Raw genomic sequence first — 23065 nt, forward strand, 5'->3', positions numbered from 1 at the left:
CTGAAATTACTGCCAAAATTCCAGTGTTTTCTACTTAACAGCATTTTCCTGGTTATCACATCCTGACTGCTAATGTGTTTGCAGCCTGGTTTTTGTTTAAATTCAAAATGTGATGGTTAAGACTTTCCTGCTTTTTAAAAGCTGCAAAAAAAAGGTGTGTGGTTTAAACAATTACTGGGTTTGAGTTTATAAATAAATGAAAATGAGCCCAAATACTATTTTAAGTCATTATCTTTAACACGTGAAACTCATAAGGGCTCCTTTAAGTGTGGACAGGCGTGCTTATTGTTTACCGTTAATACTCATCAGCTCAGCTTCTACCCAGTGTCCCAAGTGTACAGTGCTCTGGGAACTTGAAGCAGAAGCCTTGGGACAGAGTGGCGTGGTGACACTGAGAGGCAGCCTGGCTTCCCGCACCACTCTGAGCCTCAGTCTCCTCATCTTTAGAATAGGCATTAAAATACCATCTCACATTTGTGAAGAAGCAGCTCATATAAAGTGCTTAGTGTAGTGGCTGACACACAGTGGGCACTAGCTAACATTTAAGCATCCCTGTAACAGCTTGAAAGATGGGGAGGAAGCCTGGGTTGCTGCTCTGAGGCAGCACTATTATGACAAGTGACTGTCAGCCTCCTTGCTGTGGGTGGATGACAAGAGTCAGGATCCTGGGAAACAGGCCAGCTCCCTAACTCAGATGCCTGCATCAGAGGACAGATTATATTACCTCCTGATGGTCTGTGGAAGGAACGTCTCATCCTTTCTCTGCTCCTGGATCCAGGGACGCTGTGATCACTCCTTGGCCAGCCTGCCAGCTTTCCAGAGACAGGACACAGCAGTCCAGCTCCCACAGTGGCTCCGGGCTATAACCATTTTTGGTGCACACCCCCTGTGTGAAATCAGTGATGAACAAGACAGGTCCCTGCTTTGAGAGAACCGTATTCTATTGAAAACTAACAAGAAAATAACAGTAGGTGCCATGGTGATGTAAGAGTCATTAGAAGATTATTTTCATGGTCAGGTGGCCCCTCACAAGAGGTGAAGTTAAAGTCTAGATCAGAAATACCACCAGGAGCTGCTCATTGGAGGATGGGGTGGGGTCAGGAGGACGCATGTTCTTAGCAAAGGGAAGGAAGGTAATGGAATGGCTCGGAGACAAAAATGGGCTCAAGGCTGGAGCTTAATGGGTGAGGCACAGAGTGGTACCAGATTATGTAAGATTTTTGAAGTCAGAGGAAGGAGTTTATAGTTTATTCCAGATGTCTCAGGAAACTGTCAGAGGGTTTTAATCTCGGAAGTAGTGGGACTGGATCCTGGCTTCAGTGTGAAGACTGAACAGGGCAGCAGTGGAAGAAATAGGAGGCTGAGGCTGTTGCAGCAATCCAGGCAGACCACGACAGTGGCCTAGACCAGGTGCTGGAGCAAGACAGGAAATAGGGGGTATTTTTGTGGAGGGAGAGCTAATACCTACATCTTTGGCTGGATCAACTGGGAGCACAGGAAGAAGAAAGGGTGGAGGGATGAGCTGTTGAGAGTTTTGACCATGTCCATCTGAGATGTCTAATTAGCTCTCCACGTGGTGATGCCAGGAAAGCAGTGGATAAAGGAGCCTGGAGTTTTAGAGAGCGGTCAGCCTAAAGGTAAATGTTTGGGAGTCTTGCCTGGGCCTGCAGGTTGGCTTAAAGCCAAGGGACAGAAGGAGAACACCCATGAGAATGTAAAGATAAAGATAAAGACAAGAAGGGACCAAGGTAGTCCTGGGCACTCCAGAGGGACCCACCAGCAAAAGAGACTGAGAAGAAAAGGCAGCAAGATGGGAGGAAAACTAAAGAGGTAAAGAGTCCTGGGGGCTTGTAAAGGAATGTAAGACAGCGGCTGTTGAGTGCTGCTGAGAAGTGACACAAGATAAGAGCAGAGGAGGGACCAGGGGTGACACTCTCTGGCCCCAAAAAAATAAAAATGAAAAGAAAAATCATTCCAAAACCCCCTTATTTGGCCTAGGTTTTTACAAAATCTCAGACTTAGCCTAGAACTCTTGTTAATAAGATATAAAATTGATTCCTTAAAATTTTAGTGTCAATTCATGAAGGCAAACTGATATCAAAAGTTTCAGTATGGGGGCCCCTGGCTGGCTCGGTTGGTACAGCATGCAACTCTGGATCTCAGGATTGGGAGTTCATTCCTACACTGGGTATAGACATTATTTTAAAAATAAAATCTTTAAAAAGAAAAAAGTTTCAATATGGATGAGACCTAAAACAATTTTCAGGGCTTTTTATATTTGGGAAAAAAATGAGGAAAATTGTACCATAAGCAAATGTCCATATTTAACATGAATGGTTATACAAGAAATGACATTTCATCTGTTCATTCAGGAAGCATTTATGACCACCTACCACAGGCAAAACATTATAATAGATTCAGGGACTGCCAGTCGTGGTGGCCCAGGGTGGAGCAGAGCATGTCTAGAAATAACAACCATGGTTAACAGACACTGCAGGCCCTTTGCTAATTCTTTTATAAGGAGTGTTGCTTCCTCACACGACCCTGTGAGGTGGTCAGTATTATTCTCCCCTATTTACATATGAGGAAACTGAGGAGGATGGACCTCAAAACCATTTTTAAGAGGTTAAAAAGTGGTTATCATAGGAGGGATACAGAGTTTCAGATGGCCCTGCTCCCTTCTGTTTGAGTGGATAATGAGGGGTTAGTCATTGGGAGTTCTCAGGGTCTCTTCACACGGGATCTACATGGCTGCTGTCTGTCGTCCGGCCCCTCAGACGGTCAGGTAGGGCTCCATGGCTAAGGAGTGAGTTGTTCATCTCAGCAGCTTCCATGTGTCTCTGCCCATTCAGGAACCTCAGCTCCGCAGGGGAGGAAGCCAGGAAGCAAATGCGCTCCTGTGAGGGGCTGGTGGACTCGCTGCTGTATGTGATCCACACGTGTGTGAACACATCCGATTACGACAGCAAGGTCAGTGCTGGCTGGCCACGCGAGGGGCGCAATGGCAGGTGACACAGCTGCCTGACGCTGCTCTTGCATGCCACTGGTTCTTTCTGGAATTCTTGAGCCTTTCATACTCATTACACTACACTCCAGATTAAGTTGGGGGGTCTCTCTTAAAATTACAAATTAACAGGGACATGACAATTTAAGAAAATAGCCTTAGAAACCATGAAAACTGAGTAACTCCGTGTGGCCAAGGACTGAGCATAGGATGGCAGGGTCCCGACTTTCTTTATGGTTGTCTTGGGCATCATCATTGTGGTTGCCTCTGCTGCTGTTGCCTCCAGTCATGTGCCCTATGGCTAGAATCCGATCCATCTGTATTTGAGTATCTACTGAATAAGCATTCCTAGTCGAGGCGCTATAACCCAACAGCCTCTCTGCCTCTCTAGCCCCAGTGCAGGCCATAGCCCCCTACCCCACACCCACTTGGATACTCTTCTCTACACATCCCCAGTCATACCCTTTCATCCCTCCCTCTGTTGCCATGCTGGTTGGTCTGTTCCCAGTAGGTGCCCCTTCTGCTCCCCTCCTGTTTTCCCCATCCTTGCCCCAGCACACAGCCTTCTACTCATCATTTTTTTAGTTGTGACAACCACCTAGGATCTGCCCCAGGAGCAGGGACTGAGGAAGGTGGCAAGAAACAGGAAGGAGGGACTAAAAGTGTCAGGATTTCCAAGGTAGGCCAGATACTTGCCTTTCAGGACAGGCTAGATGAAAGGCCATAAGTAAGCCTTGTGTCATAAATGTGGCTCAGAGAGAGAAGAGAATGATGATTGGTAGGCTCAGGGAGAAGATAGGGGGAAAGTTCAAAGTGATAGCCAGGTTTTTGTTTGAACCTCATTGAACCAGAAGATCTGTAGATGAAGTTGAGAGGAGTAAGCAAGTGGAAGGAGAGCTTCCCGGGAAAGGGGTGAGCTTGGCTTTAGGTGCTCTCAATGAAGTGACAGCCCCACAGTCAGAGGTGTGATACAGACCTTAAGAAGCAAAAGACCACATACAGAAGGCAGAATGGCACAAAGAGATCATGGAACTTTCCGAAGAGGGAGGGGAGAGTTCGGAGATGGATGGAAAGGCCAAAGACAAGACTTGGGGGGAGGGCCTTCTCCAGAGATGGGGTTGCTCACACCTCTTGTCATGGGGAAGACTTCTAGTGGCAAGAAGGAGTGAGGTTCTGGCAACTTAGGTGCCTCTCTGCCCCTGCAGCAACCCCGAAGCAGAAACGCTGGGCATTTTCTCTTCCAGAGCCTTGCACATTTTAATCAGCACGAAATCAGATCCACAGACATAGCAGGGACAGATCTGCACTCTGTCATTTTGGTATCCCACAAAAATTGTAGAATCATCGTTCTTTCCCTAGACTGTTTCAGGTTCCCATGAGTAAAAAGCAGCCTTCTCAGATTCTACATTTACTTAAGCTCACTGCTGCTCAGTACAGAAGCGTTTGCAGTAATGTGCCATGATGGTTTTAATTATATGCCGTGTTGGTTTGCAGACTGTGGAGAACTGCGTGTGCACCCTGAGGAACCTGTCCTATCGGCTGGAACTGGAGGTCCCGCAGGCCCGGCTGCTGGGGCTGAGTGAGCTGGATGACTTACTAGGAAAAGAGTCTCCCAGCAAGGACTCGGAGCCAAGCTGCTGGGGGAAGAAAAAGAAAAAGAAAAAGAGAATGCCACAAGAGGATCAAGTTAGCATTTTATTTGACATGAAACTCTAAAGTTTCATTTTTCTAGGAGTAAGAAATCACATATTTGGCAAGAAAAGAAAATTTCTCATTATACAGTTTTTCTACCTAACTATAGCTGAATCCAGCAGAGAGGAATGTTTTCAAGTATTGGAGATTGTGTTCATTTGCTTCCATTTCATGTGTGCTCTTTGTCTTTCAGTGGGATGGAGTTGGTCCTATCCCAGGACTGTCAAAGTCCCCCAAAGGGGTTGAGATGCTGTGGCATCCATCAGTGGTAAAACCGTATCTGACTCTTCTAGCAGAAAGTTCCAACCCAGCCACCTTGGAAGGCTCTGCCGGATCTCTCCAGAACCTCTCTGCCGGAAACTGGAAGGTACGATGTCCTCCAGGGGTCCCCACTTCTTTCTATCTGTGCAGCCAAACCAACAATGACAGTGAAAGGGACACAGTTATTAGGGCAAAAAGGGGAGAGGGGCAATAGCAGTTGACTCTAGGCTCAAAGATGAATGTGACATAGCCCTCCCTGTACAAACTGAAAGCTAGCAGGAAGAAAGTACAGATCAAGTCGGTATAGTGTAGAATATGTGTACTGTAGGGTCTTAAAAAAAGACATCTAACCCAGCCTGGCAGGTGAGAGAAAGGCAAAGAGGGGAGCCCAGAAGTAGGGAAGGTTACCTGGAGAGGTGGTGCTGCCCCAGTGGAATCTTTCAAAATGAACAGAAGTAAGCCAGCAGAGTCTGAGGGTATAGAGGCAGTGGTCCAGAGAAAGGGACAAGAGAAGAAAGGCCTTGAGGTGAGAAAAGGACAGCATGGTGGAGACTGCAAGATGGGTGCTGGGCATCAAGGACAGCACAGGTGTGGCCCAGGTTGGACCCAGGCATTGGAGATAGGCCTGGCAGCCAAGCATCAAGAGCTGGGATTTGACCTGCAAAACAGAAGGGCCACTAAAAGGATTCAAGCAGACAGGTGACGCAGATGTGGATACTGTTGGGTCCCTTCTGCCACAGTACAGAAGGTGAATTCAAAGAAGAGGAAAGTAGAGACTAGGATTCGGTGCTGAACATGCCAGAGGCCTAAGTTAGAGCTGAGCTAGGGCAGCGCTTGCAGGGGAGAGGGACCCCTCTTCCTCTCTCACACGCTTACAGAACATACATGTGTGGCAAAAGTTACTGTGTCCCCTTAAAAGTGTGTAACTTCTTTATGAAAACTGAAAGTGGTTTCCTACTGTTACCACTGTAAGAGGTTCTCAAAACTTTATAAACATCATCTGCCAATTTCCCAGACAATCCTTTTCTGAAATATTTTCAGCCTCTAAACATTTCTTGACAAGCGTATATTTTTGGTTCCAGTTTTTATTTAAATTAACACTTAGTTTAATATTGGTTTCAGGAGTAGAATTTAGTGATTCATCACTCACAACACCCAGTAATCATCACAACAGGTGTTGATCTTAATGCCCATCACCCAGTTAGCCCATCCCTCCACCTCCCCTCCAGCAACCCTCAGTTTGTTCTTTATAGTTAAGAGTCTCTTATGGTTTGCCTATCTCTCTTTTTTTCATCCTTCCCCAATGTTCACCTGTGTTTTTTTTTTAATTCCACATGTGACTGAAATCCTATGGTATTTGTCTTTCACTGACTGACTTATTTCACTTAGCATAATGTATTCTAACTCTATCCACGTCATTGCAAATGGTAAGATTTCACTCCTTATGGCTGAGCAATATTCCATTGTGGCATGTGTGTATGTATATATGTATATAGAGATACACATCTATATAAACACCATAGCTTTTTAATCTAGTCATCAGCCGATGGACATTTGGGCTCTTTCCATAGTTTGGCTATGTTGATAATGCTGCTATAAATATTGGGATGCATGTGCCCCTTTGAGTCACTATTTTATGTCCTTCAGGTAAACACCTAGTAGTGCCATCATAGAGTAGCTCTATTTTAAACTTTTTGAGGAACCTCCATACTGTTATTCAGAGTGGCTGCGCCAGTTTGCATTCCCACCAACAGTGTAGGAGGGTTCCCCTTTCTCCTCATCCTCACCAATATCTGTTGTTTCCCGTGTTGTTAATTTTAGCCATTCTGACAGGTGTGAGGTGGTATCTCATCATGGTTTTGATTTGTATTACCCTAATGATGAGTGAGGTTGCGCATCTTTTCATATGTTTGTTGGCCATTTGTGTGTCTCCTTTGGAAAAATGTCTATTCATGTCCTCTGCCCATTCTTAACTGGATAATTTGTTTTTGGGCATGTTGAGTTCGATGAGTTGTTTATAGATTTTAGATACTGACCCTTTATCAGAGACATCATTTGCAAATATCTTCTCCCATTCCATAGGTTGCCTCTGAGTTTTCTGATAAGGGTATTTTAGTAGAGTTTTTATAATGCTTGTTTTTGGCTTCTTCCTTCACCACACCTCCCAAAGGGGGAATCTTTTGGCCACTGTATTGTCCATGAGAGTGAAAAGCATTGGTCAAGCTAGGTGTGGTTTGTTTCATGCAGTCACCTGCTATAATGAATGTATACAAGTTATTTAGGCCTGGTGCTAAGCCAGCATGGTCATTTTGTTATTGTTGCTCTTAAGTAACATGCTAATAGCTCAGCATCTAAGTGCTGGCTCTGGAGTCAGACGCCTTGGTTTTGAATCCTGGCCCTTCCACTTAATAGCTAGGGGCCTTGGATCTTTCCATCCTCAATTTCTTCATCTGTAAAATGGAGATAATACCATGAGGTGGTATACTTCATGAGGTGGTTGTGAGAGTTAAATGAGATAATAAATGTGAAGGACCTAGGACAGTGTATTGCACATAAGTATTTATAAATATTTATGTTGGTGACCCAGTGTTCACATCCAGTTTCTTGTAACCCAAGAGATACATTTGATGACAATAAAAAAGATAGTAATTGAAAGAGATGAGATTTGAGTTGTTAATTTCACCTCTTGAGTCATTTAGTGAGTGAAAGTTAGATGGCAAGCTCATTTAAAATATAAATACTATATTAAAATCATTTCAAAAGTATCTAAAATAATAAATCAAAATATTAGAGCCTCATTAAGAAAACAAGATAAACATAGCCCAGATGTTATCAAGTCAGAAGCTATTTGGGGAGTGATGAAAACTATAGTGTCCCCAAAGGGAAACACTCTGGGCTGGGCTGGACTGGGCTAGGTGGTCTCCGGATGAGAAAGGTGTTGGCTCTGTCCTTGGAGATTTCAGAGAGAGGTTGAGAAAGCTGCCTGGATGCTTTACTCTATAGCAAGTCATGTATTCCATTTCCTTCCCCTCACCCCTCTGCCATAGATTTCATTTGATTTAGAAAATAGAAGTATTTTTTTCATATGAAGAATGTTAATAGGATCTTTGAAAAGCATTTTTCCTCTTACTTGTATTATTAAAGTAATCTATTCTGCTGGTATTCAAGAAACTGAGTGGTCAACCGTATATTTTAATGTTCAAAATAGTACAAAAGGCTGGCCGATCTTTGTCCACCTATCTTGACCACAGCAGGAAAGTATTAGATGTTTTATGAGCAACATTTTTCAATTATCCTAAATTTTGAAAAACAGTATGCATTGGTAAAAAAATATCAATAAAAACTCAAAACAAGATTAAAGACCCAATTTTCAAATGCTACTTTTTTTTTTATTTCCCTGATGACTTAGCTAGCATTCATTTCCAATTCAAATGGTACACACGTTGACTCGCTGAACAGACTTGCCCCATAGCCACAAAAAGAATTTCTTGACTATGAATTAAAAAAAGCAGCAAACTAATCTTGCATAAGAAAGCATTTTGCACACAAATATACTTTTTCACCAGTCTGTATGAATTATGATGCTCGATGTTTCTGGAGAATTCTTTTCTTCTGAGGCAAGGGCTTTTTTTCAGTCAATCTCTTTGAAAGGTTACTGAACTCTAAATATTGTTGCAGAGAATACAGGAAAAGAATGTACTGGTGGAGAAAGGTTCTCCTGTCATGTGCACTGATCAGCTACCATCTCTGCCATCCTATTTATAGCCTCTGGACCTGGCATGGGGCCAATTGCAGAGAAGACCCACGATCCTTCCTTAATCATGTTTATGTATCTGAGATAGAAAGCAATCACTGCCTTCTCTTTCTGCACAAAAATATATGGCAGATGGTGGTTTGAGATTTTTAGGCTTCAGGATTTCTTTTTAAATCAGTCATCCTTGCCTGTCTTTATCTCTAACTATAGCTTTTTCTTTACTGACACCACAGATTTAATCTCTGATTGAAAAGAAAACATTTAATCTATTAGTTTATCTTCTGGAAACATCTTTTTTAGGTGACAGTAACATTTGAGAGTTGAACTGTGTTTTATACTACTGTTGGCTTGTTTTACTCTTTAGTTTGCAGCATACATACGGGCAGCTGTCCGCAAAGAAAAAGGGCTCCCCATCCTTGTAGAACTGCTGAGAATGGATAACGATAGAGTTGTTTCTTCGGTGGCAACTGCGTTGAGGAATATGGCACTAGATGTTCGCAACAAGGAGCTCATAGGTATGTTCTGGTAACAAGGTAAGTTATAAAGAAAAAGTAACTACATTTATAAAACTACCAGTGCCTGGGTGGCTCAGTCAGCCATCAAGACTGAGATCAAGTCTTGATCTCAGCTCAGGACTTGACCTTAGGCTCATGAGTTCAAGCCCCATGTTGGGCTCCACACTGCATGTGGAGCCTACTTAAAAAAATAACAATAACCAAAAAAACCTTTTCTTTTGATTTATAAAAATACAACATTTTAAATGATCAGTAGCTGAGTTCTACTCTCTGGTTTCCTGGCATATCTGTGTATCCTTTGTGCTTTCTATTGACCATTCCTTTTCAGCAGGAGGCAAGCTCATTAATTAAACATTGATCAGGGAAGGAAAATTTTCAAAAAAGATGGCAATTTCAGTTACACGTTACTACATTGCTTGATTTGGTGTCTCTATTTCCCAAAAGAGATTCATATCCTGAGCAACAAGAGAAGTTAATTCTCTCTTCTGATTTTTGAGACTTATATCTGCTAATTTACCAACACTACCATGTTCTAAATTTAAAAAATAATAACATAAATCGTTTGTAGCTTTTCTCTCTCACATTTGTGTAACTGTTCGTGCTAAGGCAGAACCACTGTCCCAAGGCCATTTCCACACCAGAGCAGGGTCAGTACTAGGCTAAAGCAAGGGAGGCACATAGGATATAAAATGGTAGGAGGCACCCATCCTCAGAGCTGTCCAGGTGTAGGGTTGGCACTTGCATGAACCTGACACTGAGCACGTCTTCAAGTTTGACACCCTCGGCAGCTTCGCATGCTTGCCTCCAAGGCCATTGCCACACTCTCAAGCAGAGTGTAGGGTAAATAGATCAGAGACTCTCTAGTTGACCTCAAGTGAAACCCCAGATCTGCTTCTCACTGGCTGTGTCCTGTGAGTGAGCCCACTCAGCTTTAAGTCTTTCATCTAAATTTGAAAACTCTTCCTTAACTCTGTGTCTGAAAGGGAGCTGACCACCTTGCTGTCCTTACCACAGATTTGCTATGCAACTCAAACAAGAGAATGAAGCAGCTCCTTAGAAAACGCTCCCCGCCAGTCCCACAGCTGCTGACAGGCTAGGAGAGAGGGAGGGGAGGGATTTGACAGGATCTTATTTGGAATAGTGAATAGGTATTGAACTCGTTAAAATATGCCTGCCCTGGGTGGGGGGCAGGGGGAGACTAAGAACAAGGGCAGTAATATTTACCTTAAAGAGGATTCACTGTGGCACCTTAAATGAAAGCACCTACACAGGGCCTGGCAGAATTGTTATTTTAAATTATCACCTAGATTAACCTGCTCTTAACACACCATTCCTTTGAGCCAAATTGTCCCCCATGGAGAGAAAAGCAGCCTCTTCCACACCCTTCATACAGTCCAGCTGGTGCCTGTTGCCAGTATGCATACAAGAACTCTTAGTTCCCGCACTTCCTTGAGAGAAATCCTTTAGGTCCCTAAAGAGATTTTTTGTTTGTTTAAGTTATTTAAAAATCTATAGTGTTAGGATTTCTTATAAGAAGCACATATAGTTAGGGAATTCCTGATGCTAAAAAAGAAAGGGTTGACAACATGTGATGACATGTGGCCTATCATTCCACAGCTGGAAGGGGACACAGAGGTGCAGAGATATGGGCCCGCACCACTGAGGGCCAGGACCTCTGGGAAGGACGGAAATGTATGAGAGTCCTGGCTTCTCTCAGTGCATCCCTGTGTTTTCTGTGAAGGTCCTGACGCTCTTGTAAACTTTCACAAGCATTTTCTCTCTCCAGCTATGAGCATATTTTTACCCAACTGGAGCACTCTTAAATGGTTTCATGAATGACTTTCTTGTTTCTCTATAAAGTTCCCTTCTTCCCTGAGGTCTAAGCCCCTCCCAGATTCAGTATTCAACTAATTCACTCAGTACTTCTGTTACTAAGAACCATCCCCTTCTTCATCCCTTTCGCTCTCTGTTCATGTCCATCACCAGCACTAGCGATGGACTTTCTTTTCAGAACCATTTTTCACAAGGAAACAAAGTTTTGTCACTCTACAAAAATTACTGCATATACTTGAGTTGGACCAACCCAGCTATCCAGAGCTGCAAGCTCCAAGGGGACCACCGGGCTCACTCGGAGACAGAGTGAGCTGCCTTACCCCAATCTTAGGGGGCAGCTTAAAGTTGTGCCTTAGCAAAATGACGCCTTGTGTGTCATGGACATTTTGGGTTTTCTTGAGTATTCAAAATCACCAATACTAACTTCCATCTGTTCTGAAAACCACATTTATCTTCTGGCTTATAATGTCAACATTGTTTTTCTGCTATTCACAGCAGTGTTCACTGTGAGTAAACCAGAGCCTTCCCTTTGAAATGCTGTAAATTATGCAGTGTGTAGTCAGGGCCTGTCTTCTACTGCTTACCATTGTAATATAAATAGGACTTTAATAAAACACCATTTTGTATCCACTCAATTATTAGCATAGGAAAAAAAAAACTAAGAAAATATTTACTTGAGTTTTAGTTCATTTCTTCTGTGTGTCGTGCAATTATTCTAGTTAGACAGTAATTGACATTGAACAAGCTAGAGATATTTTGGTTTTGGATAGAAGAGAAACTGAGTATGTATAAAGAAATGCTTCAATAGCTAGGGGGCTCCCCAGCCTTGTCCTGTCAAGAATTCTGTTATCATTGCACCCCTACCAGATAATGTAGCCATCATTTTAATTCCAAATGTCACTTGTGTCTTGTTAAAAGAAACAATCAGCTGGTATTTACATTCAACTTGATAAAAATGTGTAATGGTACCCAGCTCACACTTAAAGACCCAGAGAGATATAATGAAAAGTATCGTGTGGGAGCTTTACTTGGTCCAGCTTTAAAACTTATTCAAAGGTAACTCTTCAAAAGCTTTAAGAAGAAGTTAAGGTATTTTTGATACATAGGAATTCAATTGAGAATAAAACTATTATCATTTATTTCTGTTAATGAAAATAGTTCAACTAAATCAACTTGATTGGTATACCCAATTTTATACACTGATTTACATTTTCTTGCAGTGGCTTGCTGTAATGTTTTATACACCAATTATTTCGTCGAGTGGCACTGTAGTAAACATTAACTTCCCCCCTTCAGTTATAGTATTTGTCAGTTTCTATTTTGCCATGTTATTGTCTTCTGAGGTTCTGTTTTTAAGAGAGAATACACTGTCACAATCTTTCAATAGCAACAATAACAAAACCCTAGCACCTTCTGAAAGTGGAATGAAATCTTTTGCATTTGGCAGGTAAATATGCCATGCGAGACCTGGTCAACCGGCTTCCTGGCGGCACTGGCCCCAGTGTGCTGTCTGATGAGACCATGGCGGCCATCTGCTGTGCTCTGCATGAGGTCACCAGCAAAAACATGGAGAATGCCAAAGCCCTGGCCGACTCAGGGGGAATAGAGAAGCTGGTGAACATAACCAAGGGAAGAGGAGACAGGCAAGTGCAAGGAGATGAGGAACGAGGCTCTTCTTACTAGGATTGTCCTGTGATAAGGGCCTTTGAGAAGGAAATTTCTATTGGAAAGGATTTATTCCTGCATTTCTTACACAGTCTCCACCAATGAAAACCTATTTTGTAGAGAAGGGGCATTTGCAGCCATGTGGCCCCTTTTTTGATAATTACTTGGTTCTAACATCCTGACATTCGTTTTGTCTCTAAAGCCATGTTTGCCTTTGCTGACCCTGGAAGAATCAGAAATGCTATGATGAGGAATATCTGAGGGCACCTTCCCTCTCACCTTTGACTATCCGGGCTCTAGGGCCTGTTGTGCAAGAACATCTTTTTTTTTTTTTTTTATAAACATAAAATATATTTTTATCCCCAGGGGTACAGGTCTGTGAATTGCCAGGTTTACACACTTCACAGCACTCACCATAGCACATACCCTCCCCAGTGTCCTTAATCCCACCCCCCCAACCCCCCTCCCCCCATCAACCCTCAGTTTGTTTTGTGAGATTAAGAGTCACTTATGGGGACGCCTGGGTGGCTCAGTTGGTTAAGCAGCTGCCTTCGGCTCAGGTCATGATCCCAGCGTCCTGGGATCGAGTCCCACATCGGGCTCCTTGCTTGGCGGGGAGCCTGCTTCTCCCTCTGCCTCTGCCTGCCATTCTGTCCGCCTGTGCTCGCTCTCTCTCCCTCTCTCTCTGACAAATAAATAAAAAAAAAAAATCTTAAAAAAAAAAAAGTCACTTATGGTTTGTCTCCCTCCCAATACCATCTTGTTTCATTTACTCTTCTCCTACCCCCTTAACCCCCCATGTTGCATCTCCTCTCCCTCATATCAGGGAGATCATATGATAGTTGTCTTTCTCCAATTGACTTATTTCGCTAAGCATGATACCCGCAGTTCCATCCACGTCGTCACAAATGGCAAGATTTCATTTCTTTTGATGGCTGCATAGTATTCCATTGTGTATATATACCACATCTTCTTTATCCATTCATCTGTTGATGGACATCTAGGTTCTTTCCATAGTTTGGCTATTGTAGACATTGCTGCTATAAACATTCGGGTGCACGTGCCCCTTCGGATCACTACGTTTGTATCTTTAGGGTAAATACCCAGCAGTGCAATTGCTGGGTCATAGGGTAGTTCTATTTTCAACATTTTGAGGAACCTCCATGCTGTTTTCCAGAGTGGCGTGCAAGAACATCTTATTGAATCCTCAGTTCTGGGACTGAGGTGCCAGTCACCTGACACTCCCAGGTGCCCAAAAAGGATTAAAATTACTGCTCTGCATCAGGGCCTGCTGTGTGGCCTCGGGATGTGCCCAGGGCTGGGATCATACATTTCCCTTTGCTTCTGGGTGACACCTAATTGATGAAGCAGCAGAAGTAGGGATTAGGGAATTGGTGGCAAAAATAGAAGGTTTTGGTTTTTGGTTTTGTTTTGTTTGGTCACAGAGCTATAGCAGTTTATAGCAGTTGACTATAAATTTGCCTTAGTATCAGATCAAAGAATCCTTCAAGGAAGTGGGAAATAGGGCTGTTCAAAGTTCAAAGCCTTCTCAATACACAGGACAACAGCCACCTGATCCATAAAATGGCACCTGTCTCCCCACTCTCCACCCCCTTTCCCTGCTCTGTTCTCCTTCACAGCACTGATGAACCCTTGCCTGATATGTTATTTAGTGTTTTCTCTAAAGGCCTCTGACTCCCCGAGTAGCAGGGATTTTGTCTTTTCTTCACTGCTGTACCCTCTACATGTAGAACAAAACCTGACCTATGAGAGATGCTTGGTCAGTATTTATTACTTGGCTGAGTGACAGTGCTGAAACTCACATTATTTCTTGTCTAATCTTTTAGTTTATACTTTTGTAGGAATTTCTAAAATAGAAGAATAATTAGCAAAGCATGTTCTCATTCCCCACAAGTCACACCTATCAACATTAACCATATTTCCTTTCAGTCCTTTTTTCTTCTGTATCTTTTTAATCTCATTAGTAATAAATGCACACACACCTTTTTATTTCAGAGGAAATGAAATGTTACAGATAAAGCTAAGGTAATCATAATCACTTCTTGTGTTCTTAAAATTTCATTAAAGGGCCTTCATTTGTGAAAGGCGTAAGAAGAAGCTAGAGAGATTCTGAACTGGTGCCAGAACCTTTGTATATTTAAAAAAAAAAAAAAAAAAAAATCTCATCCAGTAATCTCTTTTCAAAACAAGAGACTCAGAAAGTCCTGGATCAGCTCAGGTTGGCCTCTGAACACACGCTGATCTTCCCTTAGGAGTCATTCACCAAGTTCACTGCCCACCTGCTATGTACTACAGCAGCAAGCAGATCACACAACAACCCCTACCCCATGGTAGCTTACGTTCCTGAGCGACATAGATGAAGTACCAGTGAGTAAGAAACACCACCTGTCAGATGCAGATGGAGCAAATAATAAAATCAGGAAAGGTGGTAAGAAAGAAGCGAAGGACCTCACATGTGGTGGACAGTGGAAAAGCTAGTGGGAACAGAGCAAGTCAGGAGGAGCTGGGGGGAGGAAATGTAACCAGAAATATAGGACCCTGTGGGTCAGTGTAAGGACTTAGATTTACCCTGTGGAAAACTGAAAGCCACTGGAGACTGTTCAGCAGTGGAGGGACATGGTCTGACTTCCCTTAAAGGGGTCACTGTGACTTGACAAACCTTCCCTTCCACCAACTAGAGACTAATGATGGCAACAATTGTAGCGGTGAAGAAGCGGTTGATTCTGACATGGTTGAAAGAGTCCATGGAATTTGCTGAGGGATCAGAAGAGCAGCAGGAGAGGAGGAGAATGTCAAAGACCCCAAGGTCTTTGGCAAAAAAGACAATGGGATGAAATTGCAGTCACCAAAGTGAAGCAGCCTGCAGAAGCAGATTTTTTAGGGAAGACCAGGTGTTTGTTTTGGATAAGTGACATTTGAGACCTCTATTAGATATCCACGTGCAGTGTATGGTCAGCAGTAGAATATACTTGAGTTCAGGATAGATGTCCAAGCTACATATATAAATTTGGGAGTCAGTGTATAAATGGCATATTTAGAAAAGTGAAATAGACTAAGATGAATAAGGAAGAAAACTGTAGATGGAGAACCAAAGAGGTTTCAGGGCTCATAGCTAGAGCTCATAGCTAAAAGAGCTCAAGAATGAGGAACCAGAGCATACAGAAGAGGGTGTGCTGGAAGCCGAGGGAGGAGGTGTGTCAAGGGTGAGCACATGTCAGGTGCTCCTGCTCAGCCAGGGAGGATGAGGACTGAGACTTGTCCAGTTGAACACTACTGAAGTTACACATTTCCAAGAAGATGAGAAATTGGAGGAGCAGAATTAGAGTTATGAAAATATGTAACTCTTCAAAGAAGTTGTGCTGTAGAGGGGAGCACAGAAACTTCCTTGCTTTTCTCAAGGGTTGGTTTTCTACTAATAGAACTCGTCTCTGCAGACACCCTACCTAGCTGTTTGTATCTTGGTGTATAGCCGGCATGCTCCTGCTTCGTCTAGTGTCTCATCGTAGTTCTTGGAGCCAGTGTCTTCTCCTAGCCCTTGCACTGACAGACAGGGAGATGAGCACCAGCAGCACGGCCAGGACCCAGCTGAGAAGGGCATGGCTGTGAGGTATGAAGACCCTGCAAGGCCATCCCGGGTGTCCGAAATTTATTTCATCTCTGCTCTTTTTTTTTTTTTTTCCTTGCTCTCTGGTCCATTTTGAAAATACAAAATTTAGGGGTGCCTAGGTGTCTCAGTGGGTTAAGCCTCTGCCTTCAGCTCCAGTCATGGTCTCAGGGTCCTGGGATCAATCACTGCATCAGGCTTTCTGCTCAGCAGGGATCTTGTTTCCCCCCCTCTCTCTGCCTGCCTCTCTGCCTACTTATGATCTCTGTCTGTCAAATAAATAAATAAAGTCTTTTTTAAAAAAATAGAAAATTTAGAATAGCTTTGAGTGGGTTGGTCTGAACTGGTTCTAGCCTTGACTCAATGAGGAACACTGATAAGGAGTCTTGGAGGGGCGCCTAGGTGGCTCAGTGGGTTAAAGCCTCTGCCTTCGGCTCAGGTCATGATCCCAGGGTCCTGGGATTGAGCCCCACTTCGGGCTCTCTGCTCAGCAGGGAGCCTGCTTCCTCCTCTCTCTCTCTTTCTCTCTGCCTGCCTCTCTGCCTACTTGTAATCTCTGTCAAATAAATAAATAAAATCTTAAAAAAAAGGGGAGGGGGGGAGTCTTGGGTGGGAGGTGGTAGTGGAGATGGATGCAGAAATGCCCAACCTCTAGGAACAGACTGTGCCACCCCTGAACTTGGCAATACTCCGTCCTTGCTGAAACCCTTGGAATCACTGCAACCCATATCCTGTTGTTTGGAGCAGAGAGCATACTTCCCGTCTGCTCACCTTGCTACTCCTCCCTTTCATGAGAGTTTAACTGAGAAGATAAGGAGAGGAAATCAGATTTTAGGTCCTGTGATACACACTTGAAGTCAAATTTTTAGTGCGGAAATGAATTCTCAAGAAGTATTCCATTATCCTTCCAGCTGACTCCCCAAATACTGATCCACCCCCTGGTGTGGTGTCTGGAGGCCTGTGCTGAGGCAGGAAGCTACACTTCCCGCTGAGGCCACTGAGTTAGGGGAGCAGCTCCTGAGGTGAAAAGCAGTGACTCATGGCCAGCAGTGCTTGAACAAAAGGCCAATATTCAGCAAATGTCTTCAGAGAGGAGAATTTACAACCAACCCTGTTTTCCACATTGAACATTAGGGCACAGATGTACATTTGTTAATGTAGAGGCATAAATGATAAGGCAATGCAGGTGTTTATATAAAGCCCTATTATAGGAAAACAGATTAACTCGGGAGGGTCCTCTGACCCTCAGGATGCGTGGTTGTGGTTGCTTTCACCCCAAAGCACCAGCAAGGTCAGCCCCTTGGGAGATACGGGGGGAGGCTAGGGGCTGACACCTGAAAGAGGCCCCCAGCTCAGAGAGTCACTGCTTATCCCAGTCACAGCCTCTCACCACAGACTTGACTGCCTGAGAGCCTCACTTCAGTCCTTGCCACCCTGGCCGGCCCTGAACTTGCCCAACTCCCAGGTACATCGGATCCCTTGGTTATGTTTTCCAGCAGCGGCCCCTGTGCCCTCTGGTCCTTGGAGAGATGGCATCTTGGCCGCTGGTTTGCAGCCTGAATCTCTGCAAGTGAGCCTGAGGCTGTGCCGCCCACATTCATTAACATCTTCGCTGTCTCCCTAGATCATCTCTGAAAGTGGTGAAGGCAGCAGCCCAGGTCTTGAATACATTATGGCAATATCGGGACCTCCGGAGCATTTATAAAAAGGTAACTTACAAGAATAGCTCTGGCATAATTAGCATTCATCAAAGCACACATCCATAGTCATTTATTGTAATGAAATGTCATTATTCATTTTGAGAGGTTTCTTTTTCTCTTTTAACTCCACAGGATGGGTGGAATCAGAACCATTTTATTACACCTGTGTCAACGTTAGAGCGAGACCGATTCAAATCACATCCTTCCTTGTCAACCACCAACCAACAGATGTCACCCATCATTCAGTCAGGTCAGTGGGCAAACTCCACTCCTTCGAGGGAACATTTGTGTGACAGATGTCATTTTCCAGCCAAAGAAGACTGAGCGTAGACTATTAAGCCTGTCTCCTCCAAACACTTAGGAGGTGTATTTGCTTTTCAATCCAAGAGCCTTCTTTGGGAATTACATGCCACTGGAAACCACAGACCCACTTTCCTCCTTCCATTTTAAGTTTATGCAAGTTTACACGTAAATGTTTCCCGAGGCCCTCCACCCCATCTCCCCCAAGGTTCTGCTTCACTAGGTTTGAGAAGGGGCTGGGGACTCCGTGTTTGACAGGCTGGCCGGGTGATGTGGATGCTGGAGTGGAGCAGACTTCGAGAACCACTAGTTACACTTGAAAACAGCTGCCCTGCCTGCCCACTGGCCATACATTTGGAATCTCCTCCAAAGTGATCTTTTAATTTTCTTGGTGAGAACTCTTAGAAACAGAGTCCTTTAGACATGATCTTCATACCAGCATTTGGGGGAGCCACAATCTTCTGTACCTTCCTCCTTCCCAGTTAAACCTCCATCCCCTGGCTGTATTCCAGGACTGCCTCCCCACCCACCCCCAGATCCAGGGCTGATGGCAACAGGCCCTACAGGTGGGTTTGCAGGAATTCCCTTTGATGTGTAAATTGGGAATCTTGGCAACCACACTACCTACTTCTTAGTGCCTAATTTAGTAGAAAGAATGTTCTGAGACTCAGACTGGCTGGGGAGAGGGGGTTGGGTTGTTTTTTTTTTTTAAGATTTGAGAGAGAGAGAGAGAGAAAGTTGGGGTGGGGGAGTTAGAGGGAGAACTGGGACTCCATCCCCAGGACTCTAAGATAATGACCTGAGCCAAAGGCAGAGGCTTAACCGCCCAGGAGTCCCCAGACTGTTTTTTTATATGTAAGGGCAGAATATTACTACCAAGCCAAGTTCTATAAATTTAATTCCTAACTAAATGAAATAGGAAAAGTAATAAATACCTTTTTTATTTGGCTTTAAATCCCCCATTCTGACATATAATATTATCTGTTGTATTCAACTGTGCTACTGCTGGCAGTCTTATTTCTCATGTGGACAAATGTGACCAAAAAGACGAATATAGGACTGGCAGATCTTGCCACATAATTGGACATCTCCACTTGTATGAGGAATTTTTTTTTAAATTATCTGTGCCTGCTGCGTATGGTGTATATTTTTATCTTAGTTTTTAAATTTTGAGTTGTTTTCTTCAAAGAGACTTACGCTTGGTTTTTGACATCCTTGCTGAGCTCCCAGGTGTAGCCCGAGGCTGTCTTCTTTTACAAAACTCAGAATCCTTTAGGGACTCCGAAATAGGGGTGTCAGGGGAAACAAGAGATTTGGCTGCTTAACAAAAGGCATATGTAGTATAGGCAAAAGAATAATTTCAGACTGATGAGGGCGTAGTTACTAAGCAATGAACCTATTTTGAGGACCTCATATGTACACACTGGACAATGCTGATGGGCCCATCCAAGTTCCTAGGTACCTTTTTGGATTCTGTTTCAGAGGTAAGATATAATTCATACTTGTTGCTCCAGTTATGCTAAGGGCTAATCCTCCCATCTCTCAGCGCTAACCTGATGCCTTGCTAATGTACTTGTGGGAGGTAGGTGGGCGCGTTCTTTGTCCTCTTACCTTCCAGAAAGAAAGCAAGGTGAGTAGCACACAGACACTGCCTGTGCACGTCCACCTTTGTTGAACACACAGTAACCCTGTGTCAGTGAAGGGACTTTTTAGGGAAAATATTTTAGTGTCAGTCTGCCTCTGAAAGCATCAAGGCCTGCAGAACCCCTGGCTGCAAGGCTTGGGGGTGGGGGGCACCTGCTTTCCAGTGGGTCAAGTGAACAAGTGACCACTTTTATTTGGAATTAACTTTCGTGCAAGCAAGAGGACTTTTTAATGAGAAAAAAGGAGTGTGATGCTTTCCTTCTGTGCAGAAATGTTCACAAGGATACCTATGGGTAGATACTTATTATTATATGTTTGGCTCTAACTGGGATAAAAAAAAAATGTCTGGGGTTTTGCAAGGCTCGGCTTGTAAGCACTGTGAACTTCTTGAGGAGCCAGTCTTACTGAGTTTACAAAATTTCCCTGACAGCTGATCACCATAAAAAGAACTATAAATTTTATGGGCTGGGCACTTATACTCAAACGCATTTCAAGATGCAGATATTTTTGAAATAACTAAAAAAATCGAAATATGCCATAAAACACCTATTTACTGAAGAGCTGTCCATAAAGGATAATAGATGGGTGTTTTACAAGCAACGGAACTGAGATCATAAAATAGCAAATGGAACTCTTACATGGCTAATAAGTTATTCTCCTACAATTGTAAAGACCGACTGGAGTCTCGGAGGCCCACCATTGAGAAGGCTGCACGGCTAGGGCCCTGCGCCCCTAACCAGGCAGCCCGCACCTCAGCTCTTGCGGCAGCTCTGGGAGGGCCATGCTGGCTCCGGGTCTCTCCGCAGCAGGACTGGGGGTCGCCTTCCCAGGCTTTAGCACTGGCTGCTCTTCAACTCACAGTATCTCTGAGAGCTGATTTTCAGCACCAGCTGCGTGGCATTTCTAATTGCTGACCTTTATTTTTCCAGAGAGGATTTCGCAGAGACACTGACAGTCTGCTTTCTCTTTCTTCTCCTTTCTCGCTCCCTCCTCCTCTGCCTCTCCCTTCAGTCGGCAGCACCTCCTCCTCACCAGCACTGTTAGGAATCAGAGACCCTCGCTCTGAATACGATAGGACCCAGCCACCTATGCAGTATTACAATAGCCAAGGGGATGCCACACATAAAGGCCTATACCCTGGTAAGACGCCAGCTGGGTGTGTGATAGAGTATCTCGAAAAGCCACTCATTTCCAGGCACCCCGCCATCGGCCTGGGAAGTAGCCCTTGCCTGTATTGAGACGGTCCCCCAGCAGCTGACCCCATTCCAGTCTCTCCATTTCCTGCTTCCGGGGTTGTTGCCTTTTCCTCTTGTTTTAAGGAAAACAAGTTAAGGTAGTGGCTTACTGACCACAAATAAAAAGAGCACCGCTTCCAAGAGAGATGGTTTCTGTCTGTCCCCCATTGCAGTCCCTTCGCTCTGCTCCTGCCCTGTCCCTGCAGTGTCTCCCTGTGTTTCCCCTGTGTCAGAACTCTGCGTTCCGGAATGCTTTGTAAGGCCGCATCTCCTAGACTGGCTCATCTCTTAAATTCAAATCTGAGAATGGAGATCAATTTCATTTACATTTTCATAGAAAAGAGTTTGAATGAATAACAAAATGTATAATGTGATTCTTCCCGCGGTGATTATATTTTAAGAATAACAAAAATAATGTTGCATAGTATTCATATTTTTATGTCATTCAGAAAGCTGGGTATCTAATTTATGTAAAGGATGCCAGCCCGAAGAGTAACCAAGATTTCATATTGTCCCCATTCTCAACTCTCTGGCAAATTATAACTACTCTAGAGCTTTCAAATACGGGTGTGACTGAGCTACCACAAAAGAATACTCTTTCCTCAAAAAAAAAAAAAAAAAAAAAAAAAACCCTATTTATTAAAAAGAAATGAAAGCTGGTGGCAACTTTAACAACTGCTGGGGGAGCCGTCTCAGTTGTGCTGTTGTCTTTGAAATTGTGATTTCACAGGACTGTTTACTAATCGACGATTGTTACTATGGCAGTTAATAGCTCAGAAAATTGCAGATGCTACATCTCAAACACCAAGCTCTTTGCAAAGGAAATGCACAAACTGAAGTGCATTGTTGCTTCAGATTTGCAGCAGCCTGCTTTATTTTAAAGATCGCCTCTTTAGCCTGCATGCCCTTCTGTATCTTCTTTGCTTGCTTCAATAAACTAATTTGCCTCAAGTATGTTTCATTTTCCTCATTAAAAAAAAAAATCTTTGCTAGCCCTAACAGTACTAGAAGGGTAGCCATTGACATCATCGGGAGTCTGTTGTGGACTCTTGAACAAGACAGCCATCTGATTATCAGATTCTTGTTTTAAAATGTACTTAAAGATGGCAAACACAAGACTGTGCCCCCATTTGGCCAGACTGCTTAGAACACGCCTGTGCCTGCTCCTTCCGGGACCCAGGACTTTGGATCCTACCTGTTCTGAAGGCAGGGAGCTTGTTCTAATATGTTTCCCTTCCCCCATCTGACCCAGTGCTCTAGCTCAGAGCCCTGAAAAGCGATGTCCATCGGCTCAAGGAGCAAGGCCTGGTTCAGAGCCAGCCAGGGAAACCTTCACAGGTATGCACAGCTCCCCACAGTGACCAGAGGTTGAGAAGGCAACCTTTTTGGATTGGTATTGCTTTTTGGTGAAACACACACGTGACTTATCTTTGCCATATCCATTATCCCCTAACAGCCCTGAGGTGAGCAGCTGCCAAGCTAGATCCGGGGAACTCAGACGGCTGCCTGTCCCGGTCTCCCCTGGTACTGGGAAAGGCAGGCCCTGTCAGGGACTGCACCAGCCCTAGTGCAGGGAGCCCACACAGCCTAATGGCCCGGAGTAATGAGCACTAGTTTTAATTGCATAAAATATTTTCTTACAGGCTCCAGCAAACCTTCACCAATTTACATCAGTTCCTATTCCTCACCAGCAAGAGAACAAAATAGACGGCTACAGGTGAATTTGCAATATCATTTTTACAGAAGGCCGATTAGCAGGGATGAACACCGTAAGGGGTCCACGCCGGTTGACCTACCAGAGCTGGCCCAACACAGCAGGGGCCGAGGAGCTTTCTCT

The 23065-nt window shown here is 44.0% G+C and overlaps 1 protein-coding gene across 10 annotated transcripts in view; it reads left to right on the plus strand.

Annotated features, from left to right (window-relative positions):
- The window catches only part of PKP4 (plakophilin 4), a 247115-nt gene that overhangs the window by 221200 nt on the left and 2850 nt on the right, over positions 1–23065 (plus strand). For 7 of the 10 annotated variants that reach the window (XM_047721819.1, XM_047721815.1, XM_047721816.1 and 4 more), the window contains 9 exons: positions 2853–2970; positions 4499–4690; positions 4890–5063; positions 9076–9226; positions 12507–12702; positions 17974–18058; positions 18182–18299; positions 21005–21133; positions 22872–22945. In XM_047721819.1, the coding sequence (XP_047577775.1) occupies positions 2853–2970; positions 4499–4690; positions 4890–5063; positions 9076–9226; positions 12507–12702; positions 17974–18058; positions 18182–18299; positions 21005–21133; positions 22872–22945 (1237 nt within the window). The remainder of the gene's footprint in view (positions 1–2852; positions 2971–4498; positions 4691–4889; positions 5064–9075; positions 9227–12506; positions 12703–17973; positions 18059–18181; positions 18300–21004; positions 21134–22871; positions 22946–23065) is intronic. The other 3 variants (XM_047721821.1, XM_047721824.1, XM_047721822.1) reach the window with 2 other exon arrangements.

The sequence above is a fragment of the Lutra lutra genome, chromosome 3, assembly GCF_902655055.1.
Source record: "Lutra lutra chromosome 3, mLutLut1.2, whole genome shotgun sequence".
NCBI classification, from domain to species: domain Eukaryota; kingdom Metazoa; phylum Chordata; class Mammalia; order Carnivora; family Mustelidae; genus Lutra; species Lutra lutra.